Raw genomic sequence first — 12,450 nt, forward strand, 5'->3', positions numbered from 1 at the left:
AGGCAGTGTTGTTGAGCTTGGAAATGAGTACCGTGATGTCATCACAAGTCTACGTTTGTGTCGTGTAAACGCATACGCTAAGCGGAGAGTTTTGGAATTCTACACTTTGGCCAGCTTTTGCAAAAGTCTGCGTTTTTAAAGACAAAAGTATGCGTCTGCGAGCGGACAAGAGGCCTAAACGCAGAGATATTAAGAGTCTTTGTTTGTGTGGTCTTGGCCTTAGTTTGGACCAAAACTGAATAAAACCTTGACCATTTATGGCGTTATCCGCTGTAGTAACAATTGCAAAATACGTCACAATTGTCTCAAATCTCAAACGTCTCGTTTGAAATGAGGCAAAAGTGTTTAATTAATACCTCCGTCATGTCTTCACGGTTTGAATTTAAATTGTCAGGGGTTATGTAGAGCCCAAATACACAAAAGCAGGTGCGAACCGCTAAGAAAAGTTGGTTTTGCATAATATGACCCATGAAATGCACTTAGGGGTGAATTAATGTGTACAAATTGTATTTTCTGATGTCAGTGTGTTAAAGTCAAAGATGAAAGCGCTTGATGGGGTTTTAGCAAAATTAAATGTTAATGGAGTTTAGGGTTGTATGGTATACCGGTATTAATATAATATATTAATTAATCATATTCGTTACTATACCGCCTTTGAAAAGAGGTGGTATATGCGCCCCTTTCGTCATGTCGTGTCATTGCTGGTTTTTACGGGCAGAGGAGCATGTTCGGCAGTGCACAATCACAGAGTATTTACAAGCTGACAGTGTGTGAACAGAGAAGGGAGAACGGACGCATTTTGCCTTAAAAACTGACGATAAAGGTGTAGTTATAACACTGAAACGCCCTCAGGAATAGGTGCTTTAAGACATGGCTAGCTAGCTAGCGGCTAATGTCCATCAACCGGCACTGTTTTAGCTACTTCTAAATCACTAATTCTCGCCTCCATGGCGACAAAGAAAGTACGTTTCTAACAAGTATCATCCCTGCAGGACGAGGAATAGCTAAACATGCTTCACTACACACCGTAGCTCACCGGCGTCACAATGTAAACAAACACTATAGGTGGATCTATACCTGACATCCATTGTAATGATACCAAGTACAATAGCGTATGTAGTCGATACAACTACGATGATTACGTTATTTCTTGGCATCACAAAATCTTCTTTTGTTTTAAAAAAAATGTTATGTTTATAAACTCAGGAAATATGTCCCTGGACACATGAGGACTTTGAATATGACCAATGTACAGTATGATTCTGTAACTACTTGGTATCAGATTGATACACAAATTTTTGGTATCATCCAAAACTAATGCAAAGTATCAAACAACAGAAGAATATTTTATTACATTTTAACAGAAGTGTAGACAGAACATGCTAAAAGAGAAAGCAAGCAGATATTAACAGTAAATTAACAAGTAGATCAATAATTTATTTTCTAACACTTGTCCCTAAAAGTTTTGACAAAATAATGGAATGGAAAATGACAATATGTTACTGCATATGTCAGCAGACTAAATTAGGAGCCTCTGTTTGCTTACTTAGTAATAAAAAACAAGTTGTCGTGTATGTTCACTATTTTATTTAAGGACAAACTTGCAATAAGAAACATGTGTTTAATGTACCGTAAGATGTTTTGTTAAAATAAAGCCAATAATGCAATTTATTGTGGTCCCATACCAAAAAGTATGGAAATAGTTTTGGTACCAGTACCAGTACCAAAATATTGGTATTAGAACAACACTAATGGAATTTGATGGTTTCATGCCTGTCTTAGCTATACGTTTGTGTCTGTGATGTGTTCCAGAAAGACTGAGAGGCTAACTTAAACTGACTCTCGCCAGATCCTTGTAGTTCGCTGAGATCCACACAAGAATCTGAGAGTTCTCAATAGGAGATGTAATTCAGTAAAAAAAAAAAAAAAAACCTTAGATGTGATTGGATAAACTACTACTTCAACAACTCACATCGAAATCAACCCATGACGCTGATGAGAGCCACGCTGGGAAATCCGAAACAGAACAAGTGACATTATAACGACTGGGTTCTGCACTCGTCTCATTTCCTTCACCACCAGTGGAGCGATTTGGTAAATCAAGCTCTTGCCGAACCTGGTCGTAAAAAGAGCCAAAACATCCTTGCCACCAAGAAATGCCTTCTAAACCATTTTCGGTTCATCTTTTAAATAATTAATATTTGATAGATTCGACAAAACAGTTACAATAGCAGAATCAATGTCAGCACACCATTGTTGTTTGAATCAAACAGTCGCTTCGGCGCTACGTCACATCTATGAAATGCCGCCCGGCAATCCTGATTGGTTCAATATTTTTTGCTATCTTAAAAGGAGTTTGCCTTTCCCTCGATCCCAGATCCTTGTGTCGGGCTCAGCGAACTACAAAGATCTGGCGAGAGTCAGGTTAAGGGTAACCCACTGTCATACCATATAGGTTCATTAATGGTTCTCAACCTTTTTTCAGTGATGTACCCCCTGTGAACATTTTTTTGATTCAAGTACCCCCTAATCAGAGCAAAGCATTTTTGGTTGAAAAAAAAAGAGATAAAGAAGTAAAATACAGCACTATGTCCTCAGTTTCTGATTTATTAAATTGTATAGCAGTGCAAAATATTGCTCATTTGTAGTGGTCTTTCTTGAACTATTTGGAAAAATATATATAAAAAACACTAAAAACTTGTTGAAAAATAAACAAGTGATTCAATTATAAATAAAGATTTCTACACATAGAAGTAATCATCAACTTAAAGTGCCCTCTTTGGGGATTGTAATAGAGATCCATCAGGATTCATGAACTTAATTCTAAACATTTCTTCACAAAAAAGAAATCTTTAACATCAATATTTATGGAACATGTCCACAAAAAAATCAAGCTGTCAACACTGAATATTGCATTGTTGCATTTCTTTTCACTGTTTATGAATTTACATTCATATTTTGTTGAAGTATTGTTCAATAAATATATTTATAAAGGATTTTTGAATTCTTGCTATTTTTAGAATATTTTTTAAAAATCTCACGTACCCCTTGGCATACATTCAAGTACCCCCAGGGGTACACGTACCCCCATTTGAGAACTAGTGCATTAGACCAGTGGTTCTCAACCTTTTTTCAGTGATGTACCCCCTGCGAACATTTTTTTTGGTTCAAGTACCCCCTAATCAGAGCAAAGCATTTTTGGTTGAAAAAAATAGATAAAAGAAGTAAATTACAGCACTATGTCATCAGTTTCTGATTTATTAAATTGTATAGCAGTTCAAAATATTGCTCATTTGTAGTGGTCTTTCTTGAACTATTTGGAAAAAAAGACATAAAAATAACTAAAAACTTGTTGAAAAATAAACAAGTGATTCAATTATAAAAAAAAAGATTTGTACACATAGAAGTAATCATCAACTTAAAGTGCCCTCTTTGGGGATTGTAATAGAGATCCACCTGGATTCATAAACTTAATTCTAAACATCCATCCATCCATTTTCTACCGCTTATTCCCTTCAGGGTCACGGGGGCGCTGGCACCTATCTCAGCTACAATCGGGCGGAAGGCGGCGTACAACCTGGACAAGTCGCCACCTCATCGCAGTAATTCTAAACATTTCTCCACAAATAAAATAAATCTTTAACATCAATATTTATGGAACATGTCCACAAAAAATGTAGCTGTCAACACTGAATATTGCATTGTCGCATTTCTTTTCACATTTTATGAACTTAGTCATATTTTGTTGATTATTCAATACATGTATTTATAAAGGATTTTTAAATTCTTGCTATTTTTAGAATATTTTAAAAAAATCTGACATACCCCTTGGCATACCTTCAAGTACCCCCATTGGTACGCGTACCCCCATTTGAGAACCAGTGCATTAGACCAGTGGTTCTCAACCTTTTTTCAGTGATGTACCCCCTGTGAACATTTTTTAAATTCAAGTACCCCCTAATCAGAGCAAAGCATTTTTGGTTGAAAGAAATAGATAAAGAAGTAAATTACAGCACTATGTCATCAGTTTCTGATTTATTAAATTGTATAGCAGTTCAAAATATTGCTCATTTGTAGTGGTCTTTCTTGAACTATTTGGAAAAAAAGACATAAAAATAACTAAAAACTTGTTGAAAAATAAACAAGTGATTCAATTATAAAAAAAAAGATTTGTACACAGATACAATCCTCAACTTAAAGTGCCCTCTTTGGGGATTGTAATAGAGATCCACCTGGATTCATGAACTTAATTCTAAACATCCATCCATCCATTTTCTACCGCTTATTCCCTTCGGGGTCGCGGGGGCGCTGGCGCCTATCTCAGCTACAATCAGGCGGAAGGCGGCGTACAACCTGGACAAGTCGCCACCTCATCGCAGTAATTCTAAACATTTCTCCACAAAAAAATAAATCTTTAACATTAATATTTATGGAACATGTCCACAAAAAATGTAGCTGTCAACACTGAATTTTGCATTGTTGCATTTCTTTTCACAGTTTATGAACTTAGTCATATTTTGTTGATTATTCAATACATGTATTTATAAAGGATTTTTAAATTCTTGCTATTTTTAGAATATTTAAAAAAAATCTGACGTACCCCTTGGGATACCTTCAAGTACCCCCAGGGGTACGCGTACCCCCATTTGAGAACTAGTGCATTAGACCAGTGGTTCTCAACCTTTTTTTCAGTGATGTACCCCCTGCGAACATTTTTTTTTTAGTTCAAGTACCCCCTAGTCAGAGCAAAGCATTTTTGGTTGAAAAAAATAGATAAAGAAGTAAAATACAGCACTATGTCATCTGTTTCTGATTTATTAAATTGTATGGCAGTTCAAAATATTGCTCATTTTTAGTGGTCTTTCTTGAACTATTTGGAAAAAAAGACATAAAAATATCTAAAAACTTGTTGAAAAATAAACAAGTGATTCAATTATAAAAAAGATATTTGTACACAGATACAATCATCAATTTAAAGTGCCCTCTTTGGGGATTGTAATAGAGATCCACCTGGATTCATAAACTTAATTCTAAACATCCATCCATTTTCTACCGCTTATTCCCTTCAGGGTCACGGGGGCGCTGGCGCCTATCTCAGCTACAATCAGGCGGAAGGCGGCGTACAACCTGGACAAGTCGCCACCTCATTGCAGTAATTCTAAACATTTCTCCACAAAAAAATAAATCTTTAACATCAATATTTATGGAACATTTCCACAAAAAATGTAGCTGTCAACACTGAATATTGCATTGTTGCATTTCTTTTCACAGTTTATGAACTTAGTCATATTTTATTGATTATTCAATACATGTATTTATAAAGTATTTTTAAATTCTTGCTATTTTTAGAATATTTAAAAAAACAATCTGACGTACCCCTTGGGATACCTTCAAGTACCCCCAGGGGTACGCGTACCCCCATTTGAGAACTAGTGCATTAGACCAGTGGTTCTCAACCTTTTTTCAGTGATGTACCCCCTGCGAACATTTTTTTTTAGTTCAAGTACCCCCTAATCAGAGCAAAGCATTTTTGGTTGAAAAAAATAGATAAAGAAGTAAAATACAGCACTATGTCATCAGTTTCTGTTTTATTAAATTGTATAACAGTGCAAAATATTGCTCATTTGTAGTGGTCTTTCTTGAACTATTTGGAAAAAAAGACAGGAAAATAACTAAAAACTTGTTGAAAAATAAACAAGTGATTCAATTATAAAAAAAAAGATTTGTACACAGAACTAATCATCAACTAAAAGTGCCCTCTTTGGGGATTGTAATAGAGATCCACCTGGATTCATGAACTTAATTCTAAACATCCATCCATCCATTTTCTACCGCTTATTCCCTTCGGGGTCGCGGGGGCGCCGGCGCCTATCTCAGCTACAATCAGGCGGAAGGCGGCGTACAACCTGGACAAGTCGCCGCCTCATCGCAGTAATTCTAAACATTTCTCCACAAAAAAATAAATCTTTAACATTAATATTTATGGAACATGCCCACAAAAAATGTAGCTGTCAACACTGAACATTGCATTGTTGCATTTCTTTTCACAGTTTATGAACTTAGTCATATTTTGTTGATTATTCAATACATGTATTTATAAAGGATTTTTAAATTCTTGCTATTTTTAGAATATTTAAAAAAAATCTGACGTACCCCTTGGCATACCTTCAAGTACCCCCAGGTGTACGCGTACCCCCATTTGAGAACTAGTGCATTAGACCAGTGGTTCTCAACCTTTTTTCAGTGATGTACCCCCTGCGAACATTTTTTTTTAGTTCAAGTACCCCCTAATCAGAGCAAAGCATTTTTGGTTGAAAAAAATAGATAAAGAAGTAAATTACAGCACTATGTCATCTGTTTCTGATTTATTAAATTGTATGGCAGTTCAAAATATTGCTCATTTGTAGTGGTCTTTCTTGAACTATTTGGAAAAAAAGACATAAAAATATCTAAAAACTTGTTGAAAAATAAACAAGTGATTCAATTATAAAAAAAAAAGATTTGTACACATAGATACAATCATCAACTTAAAGTGCCCTCTTTGGGGATTGTAATAGAGATCCATCTGGATTCATGAACTTAATTCTAAACATCCATCCATCCATTTTCTACCGCTTATTCCCTTCGGGGTCGCGGGGGCGCTGGCGCCTATCTCAGCTACAATCGGGCGGAAGGCGGCGTACAACCTGGACAAGTCGCCACCTCATCGCAGTAATTCTAAACATTTCTCCACAAAAAAATAAATCTTTAACATCAATATTTATGGAACATGTCCACAAAAAATGTAGCTGTCAACACTGAATATTGCATTGTTGCATTTCTTTTCACAGTTTATGAACTTAGTCATATTTTGTTGGTTATTCAATACATTTATTTATAAAGGATTTTTAAATTCTTGCTATTTTTAGAATATTTAAAAAAAAAATCTGACGTACCCCTTGCCATACCTTCAAGTACCCCCATTGGTACGCGTACCCCCATTTGAGAACCAGTGCATTAGACCATGCTTAATGGAGACTTACTTCATCTGTTTCACAATGGTGCTTTTCCCTGACTCTCCGGCCCCTGAAGGGACAAGAGCAGAGAAGATCATGTAAACAGGGTGGATTCGTGCACCTCTGTGTGTGCATGTGTGAGAGAGCTCAAGATGGAGTGAGAGTCTAGGGGGGGAAAAAATCAAAATGGGGAGGATGGGAGATAAAAAAAAAGATAAAATAAAAAAAATACTACAGCAGGTTGCAGACATTCTTCCCAAAAAAAAAAAACATGCTTTGTTTAATCCCCTTGAACCCTGCATGAATAATTAACAGGCCAATCAATGAGTCCTTCTCAGCAACAGAAACCGACATAGTGCTGCTGCCTGAAAGCCACATTTTAGCCAAGAACCCCTCACCTGCCTTGTGATGTACAGTAGGCCTGTGTTTAATGAGTGATGGCTTATCAATGAGGGCGTGTGCAGATGGACATCTCATGCATTGACTTCCATTCTTCCGCTCCTATTATCACTGGAAGAAGACATTTTTCCCCACTCTCTCCGATCTTACCGAGCAGCAGCAGCTTGACATCTTTAGCTGCGGTGAGTCCGTCCTCCTTGAGGTTCTTCTCGATGGCTTTGCTCCGGTCCAGAGCCGCCCTCTCCTCTGCACTCAGAGTACATCCCATGGTTAAAGAACACAGCTTGATAGCGTTACCGGGAACTGGACCCACGGAAAAAAAATAAAAATAGCAATTAAAAAGTCCCTGCTTTCTGTCCTTCGTTCTCTCTGGGCAGCTCCCTCTCTGCTCTCCGGCGCTCTCGAAGGGTACCGTTAGAACATTTAAATATCGGATCCACTCGGTTTGGTCCGGGTAGCAAAACCACTTTCTGTCGTGTTTTTTTTTTTTTTTTTTTTTTTTTGTTCTCTCGTCTCTTTAAATCACGGTTACCGGTTCAGTTGGTCTCCACTTCCTTATCGCATTGTTTTCCGTCGACTTGTCTTCGTTGGGATCCGCCAAAGCTTACAGCCTCCCGGTGTCTCCGGTAGGGGCTCAGTCAGTCAGTCAGTCAGTCAGAGCTTCGTTACTTCATTCGTTCTCTAGCAGGGTGCTGACGTCAGAAGAGTTGGAGGGGGGGGGGAAGAAAAAAAAAGTGAACAAGTGGGCAGAGGGAAAGGAAAGCATCTTTGGCCTCTCCCAGTGGCGCCACCTGGTGGTGTGTCGAAGTACGGAGCAACTATGCTGCGATGCCCATCCCATCCATCCATTCCCTACCGCTTATTCCCTTTCGGGGTCGCGGGGGGCGCTGGCGACTATCTCAGCTACAATCGGGCGGAAGGCAGGGTACACCCTTGACAAGTCGCCACCTCATCGCAGGGCCAACACAGATAGACAGACAACATTCACACTCACATTCACACACTAGGGCCAATTTAGTGCTGCCAATCAACCTATCCCCAGGTGCATGTCTTTGGAAGTGGGAGGAAGCCGGAGTACCCGGAGGGAACCCACGCCATTATGTACAAACCGTTTCCATATGAGTTGGGAAATTGTGTTGGATGTAAATATAAACGGAATACATCCATCCATCCATCCATCCATCCATCATCTTCCGCTTATCCGAGGTCGGGTCGCGGGGGCAACAGCCTAAGCAGGGAAACCCAGACTTCCCTCTCCCCAGCCACTTCGTCTAGCTCTTCCCGGGGGATCCCGAGGCGTTCCCAGGCCAGCCGGGAGACATAGTCTTCCCAACGTGTCCTGGGTCTTCCCCGTGGCCTCCTACCGGTTGGACGTGCCCTAAACACCTCCCTAGGGAGGCGTTCGGGTGGCATCCTGACCAGATGCCCGAACCACCTCATCTGGCTCCTCTCGATGTGAAGGAGCAGCGGCTTTACTTTGAGTCCCTCCCGGATGGCAGAGCTTCTCACCCTATCTCTAAGGGAGAGCCCCGCCACACGGCGGAGGAAACTCATTTCGGCCGCTTGTACCCATGATCTTATCCTTTCGGTCATGACCCAAAGCTCATGACCATAGGTGAGGATGGGAACGTAGATCGACCGGTAAATTGAGAGCTTTGCCTTCCGGCTCAGCTCCTTCTTCACCACAACGGATCGGTACAACGTCCGCATTACTGAAGACGCCGCACCGATCGGCCTGTCGATCTCACGATCCACTCTTCCCTCACTCGTGAACAAGACTCCTAGGTACTTGAACTCCTCCACTTGGAATACAATGATTTGCAAATCATTTTCAACCCATATTCAATGAAATGCACTACAAAGACGTTCAAACTCATAAACTCTATTTTTTTTTTGCAAATAATAATTAACTTAGAATTCCATGGCTTCAACACGTGCCAAAGTAGTCGGAAAAGGACATGTTCACCACTGTGTTACATCACTTTTTCTTTTAACAACACTCTATAAACGTTTGGGAACTGAGGAAACTAATTGTTGAAGCTTTGAAGGTGGAATTCTTTCCCATTCTTGTTTTATGTAGAGATTCAGTGGTTCAACAGTCCGGGGTCTCCGCTGTCGTATTTTACGCTTCATAATGCGCCACACATTTTCTATGGGAGACAGGTCGGGACTGCAGGCGGGCCAGGAAAGTACCCGCACTCTTTTTTTTACGAAGCTACGCTGTTGTAACACTTGTCTTGCTGAGATAAGCAGGGGCGTCCGTGATAACGTTGTTTGGATGACAACATATGTTGCTCCAAAACCTGTATGGACCTTTCGGCATTCATGGTGCCTTCACAGATGTGTAAGTTACCCATGCCTTGGGCATTAATACACCCCAACACCATCACGGATGCTGGCTTTTGAACTTTGCGCCTATAACAATCCGAATGGTTATTTTCCTCTTTGTTCTGGAGAACACCACGTCCTTTGTTTCCAAATATAATTTGAAATGTGGACTCAAACCACAGAACACCTTTCCACTTTGCATCAGTCCATCTTAGGTGAGCTCGGGCCCAGCCAAACCGGCGGCGTTTCAGGATATTGTTGATAAAAGGGTTTGGCTTTGCATAGTAGAGTTTTAACTTGCACTTTCAGATGTAGCAACCAACTGTAGTTACTGGCAGTGGTTTTATGAAGTGTTCTTGAGCCCATGTGGTGATATCCTTTACACACTGATGTCAGGTATTTGAAGCAGTACCGCCCGAGGGATCAAAAGTAAGTAATATCATTGCTCACGTGCAGTGATTTCTCCAGATTCTCTGAACTTTTTGATGATTTTTACGGACCGTAGATCGTAAAATCCCTAAATTCCTTGCAATAGCTCGTTGAAAAATGTTGTTCTAAAACTGTTCGACAATTTGCTTACAAAGTGCTGACCCTCACCCCGTTTTTGTTTGTGAATTACTTTGCATTTCATGGAAGCTGCTTTTAAACCCAATCATGGCACCCAACTGTTCCCAATTAGCCTGCACACCTGTGGGATGTTCCATATAAGTGTTTTTATGAGCATTCCTCAACTTTATCTGTATTTTTTCCCAACTTCTTTGTCACGTGTTGCTGGCATCAAATTCTAAAGTTAATGATTATTTGCAAAAAAAAAATGTTTATCAGTTTGAACATCAAATATGTTGTCTTTGTAGCATATTCAACTGAATATGGGTTGAAAATGATTTGCAAATCACTGAATTCCGTTTATATTTACATCTAACACAATTTCCCAACTCATATGGAAAAGGGGTTTTTAAATACAGCGCTTGTGCTGCCCAGCCATTCATCCATTTTCTACCACTTATTCCCTTTTGGGGTCGCGGGGGGCCCTGGTGCCTATCTCAGCTACAATCGGGCAGAAGGCAGTGTACACCCTGGACAAGTCACCACCTCATCGCAGGGCTAACACAGAGACAACATTCACACTCACATTCGCACACTCGGGCCAATTTTAGTGTTGCCAATCAACCTATCCCCAGGTGCATGTCTTTGGAGGTGGGAGGAAGCCGGAGTACCCGGAGGGAACTCCACGCAGTCACGGGGAGAACATGCAAACTCCCGAGCCTGGGATTGAACCCAGGACTACTCAGGACCTTCGTATTGTGAGGCAAACGCACTAACCCCTGTTCCACCATGCTGCCCATCCATCCATTCATTCATTTTGTACCGCATGTCCGTTTTGTAGCGTACACCTGTACATCCATCCATTACCACAAAGACACAACACTAGCCTAGCTTGGGAATACAGGTACTGTCAAAGAAATTAACAAAACATAGCAAAATACACATCTAGAAAAGAAAGGTAAGGTCACTAACTAAAGCTATTTATTTAGCATAAACCAAAAACCTACCTTACTACTCTAACCAAAGAGGGAGTCCAAAACATACAAGGGTGACAGCCACAACTAAGCCGGGTGTCTCCATACACAAACAAATCCTACATGGGTAGTGTATAGAGGCCTCTGTCTAACCTTTCCCAAGACTAGGCCGCAGATACTTACAAAGGTTGAAAGGTCAAACAAAAAGAAAGACAACAAAACAGGTGGCACAAGTTTACCAAAAAGCTTTAAAAAAATGTTTACAAAACAAAGTAGCGCCAAAGACAAAGTAGCGTCTCTCATAACTCCACACAGATTGGCAGAAAAAAAAATTCTTTAATCCAGTGGTGAGCAGGTGGTTTTTAAGCAGCACAGGAGGATGAATGGTGTAACGGGATTGGCTGGCTGATCAACAGGTGAAACGAGGAACAGCTGGGAACAGGAACCGGTTGAGTGGCAGCAGAGGTCATGATTGAGTGTGACCTGTTCAAACAAAAGAAAAAAACACAAAAAGAAACCACCATTACGTGGAACGTAACAGGGGACTGGTGTGTATACACACACACACATATATATATATGTGTGTATATATATATATATATATATATATATATATATATATATATATATAGATATATATATATATATATATATACAGTACAGGCCAAAAGTTTGGACACACCTTCTCCTCATTCAATGTGTTTTCTTTATTTTCATGACCATTTACATTAAATATTGTCACTGAAGGCATCAAAACTATGAATGAACACATCTGGAGTTATGTACTTAACAAAAAAGGTGAAATAACTGAAAACATGTTTTGTATTCTAGTTTCTTCAAAAAAGCCACCCTTTGCTCTGATTACTGCTTTGCCCACTCTCGGCATTCTCTCGATGAACTTCAAGCACACCTGTCAAGTGTTCTCAATTTGCTCAAAATATACCCCATATACAATAAAATAAAATAAAAAATAAAAAAAGAATAATAATTATAATGATCTTGTCCCTGAGCTGCTACCTTACCATGGTGGAAGAGTTTGCGTGTCCCAATGATCCTAGGAGCTATATTGTCTGGGGTTTCTATGCCACTGGTAGGGTCTCCCATGACAAACAGGTCCTAGGTGAGGGACGGGACAAAGAACAGCTCAAAGACTTTCATGAATACAAAAAAAATTAGGACGAAGGATTCCCTCGCCCCGACGGGCTTTC

At 39.7% G+C, this 12,450-nt stretch overlaps 2 protein-coding genes across 2 annotated transcripts in view; both read right to left on the minus strand.

Moving 5' to 3' along the window:
- LOC133563339 (guanine nucleotide-binding protein G(o) subunit alpha) overlaps positions 1-11,442 on the minus strand; it is a 247,095-nt gene extending 235,653 nt beyond the window's left edge. The window contains exons 1-3 of the mRNA XM_061917421.1: positions 11,426-11,442; positions 7,545-8,086; positions 7,023-7,065 (exon numbers count right to left, since the gene is read on the minus strand). Coding sequence (XP_061773405.1) covers positions 7,023-7,065; positions 7,545-7,662 — 161 coding nt within the window. The 5' untranslated portion in view covers positions 7,663-8,086; positions 11,426-11,442. The remainder of the gene's footprint in view (positions 1-7,022; positions 7,066-7,544; positions 8,087-11,425) is intronic.
- A 144-nt stretch (positions 11,443-11,586) lies between these two features.
- Positions 11,587-12,450, minus strand: part of hsf4 (heat shock transcription factor 4) — an 83,727-nt gene continuing 82,863 nt past the window's right edge. Inside the window, exon 13 of the mRNA XM_061917423.1 lies at positions 11,587-11,725. The gene's annotated coding sequence lies outside the window, so the exon portion shown is untranslated. The remainder of the gene's footprint in view (positions 11,726-12,450) is intronic.

This window comes from Nerophis ophidion, linkage group LG12 (genome assembly GCF_033978795.1).
Source record: "Nerophis ophidion isolate RoL-2023_Sa linkage group LG12, RoL_Noph_v1.0, whole genome shotgun sequence".
Taxonomy (NCBI): domain Eukaryota; kingdom Metazoa; phylum Chordata; class Actinopteri; order Syngnathiformes; family Syngnathidae; genus Nerophis; species Nerophis ophidion.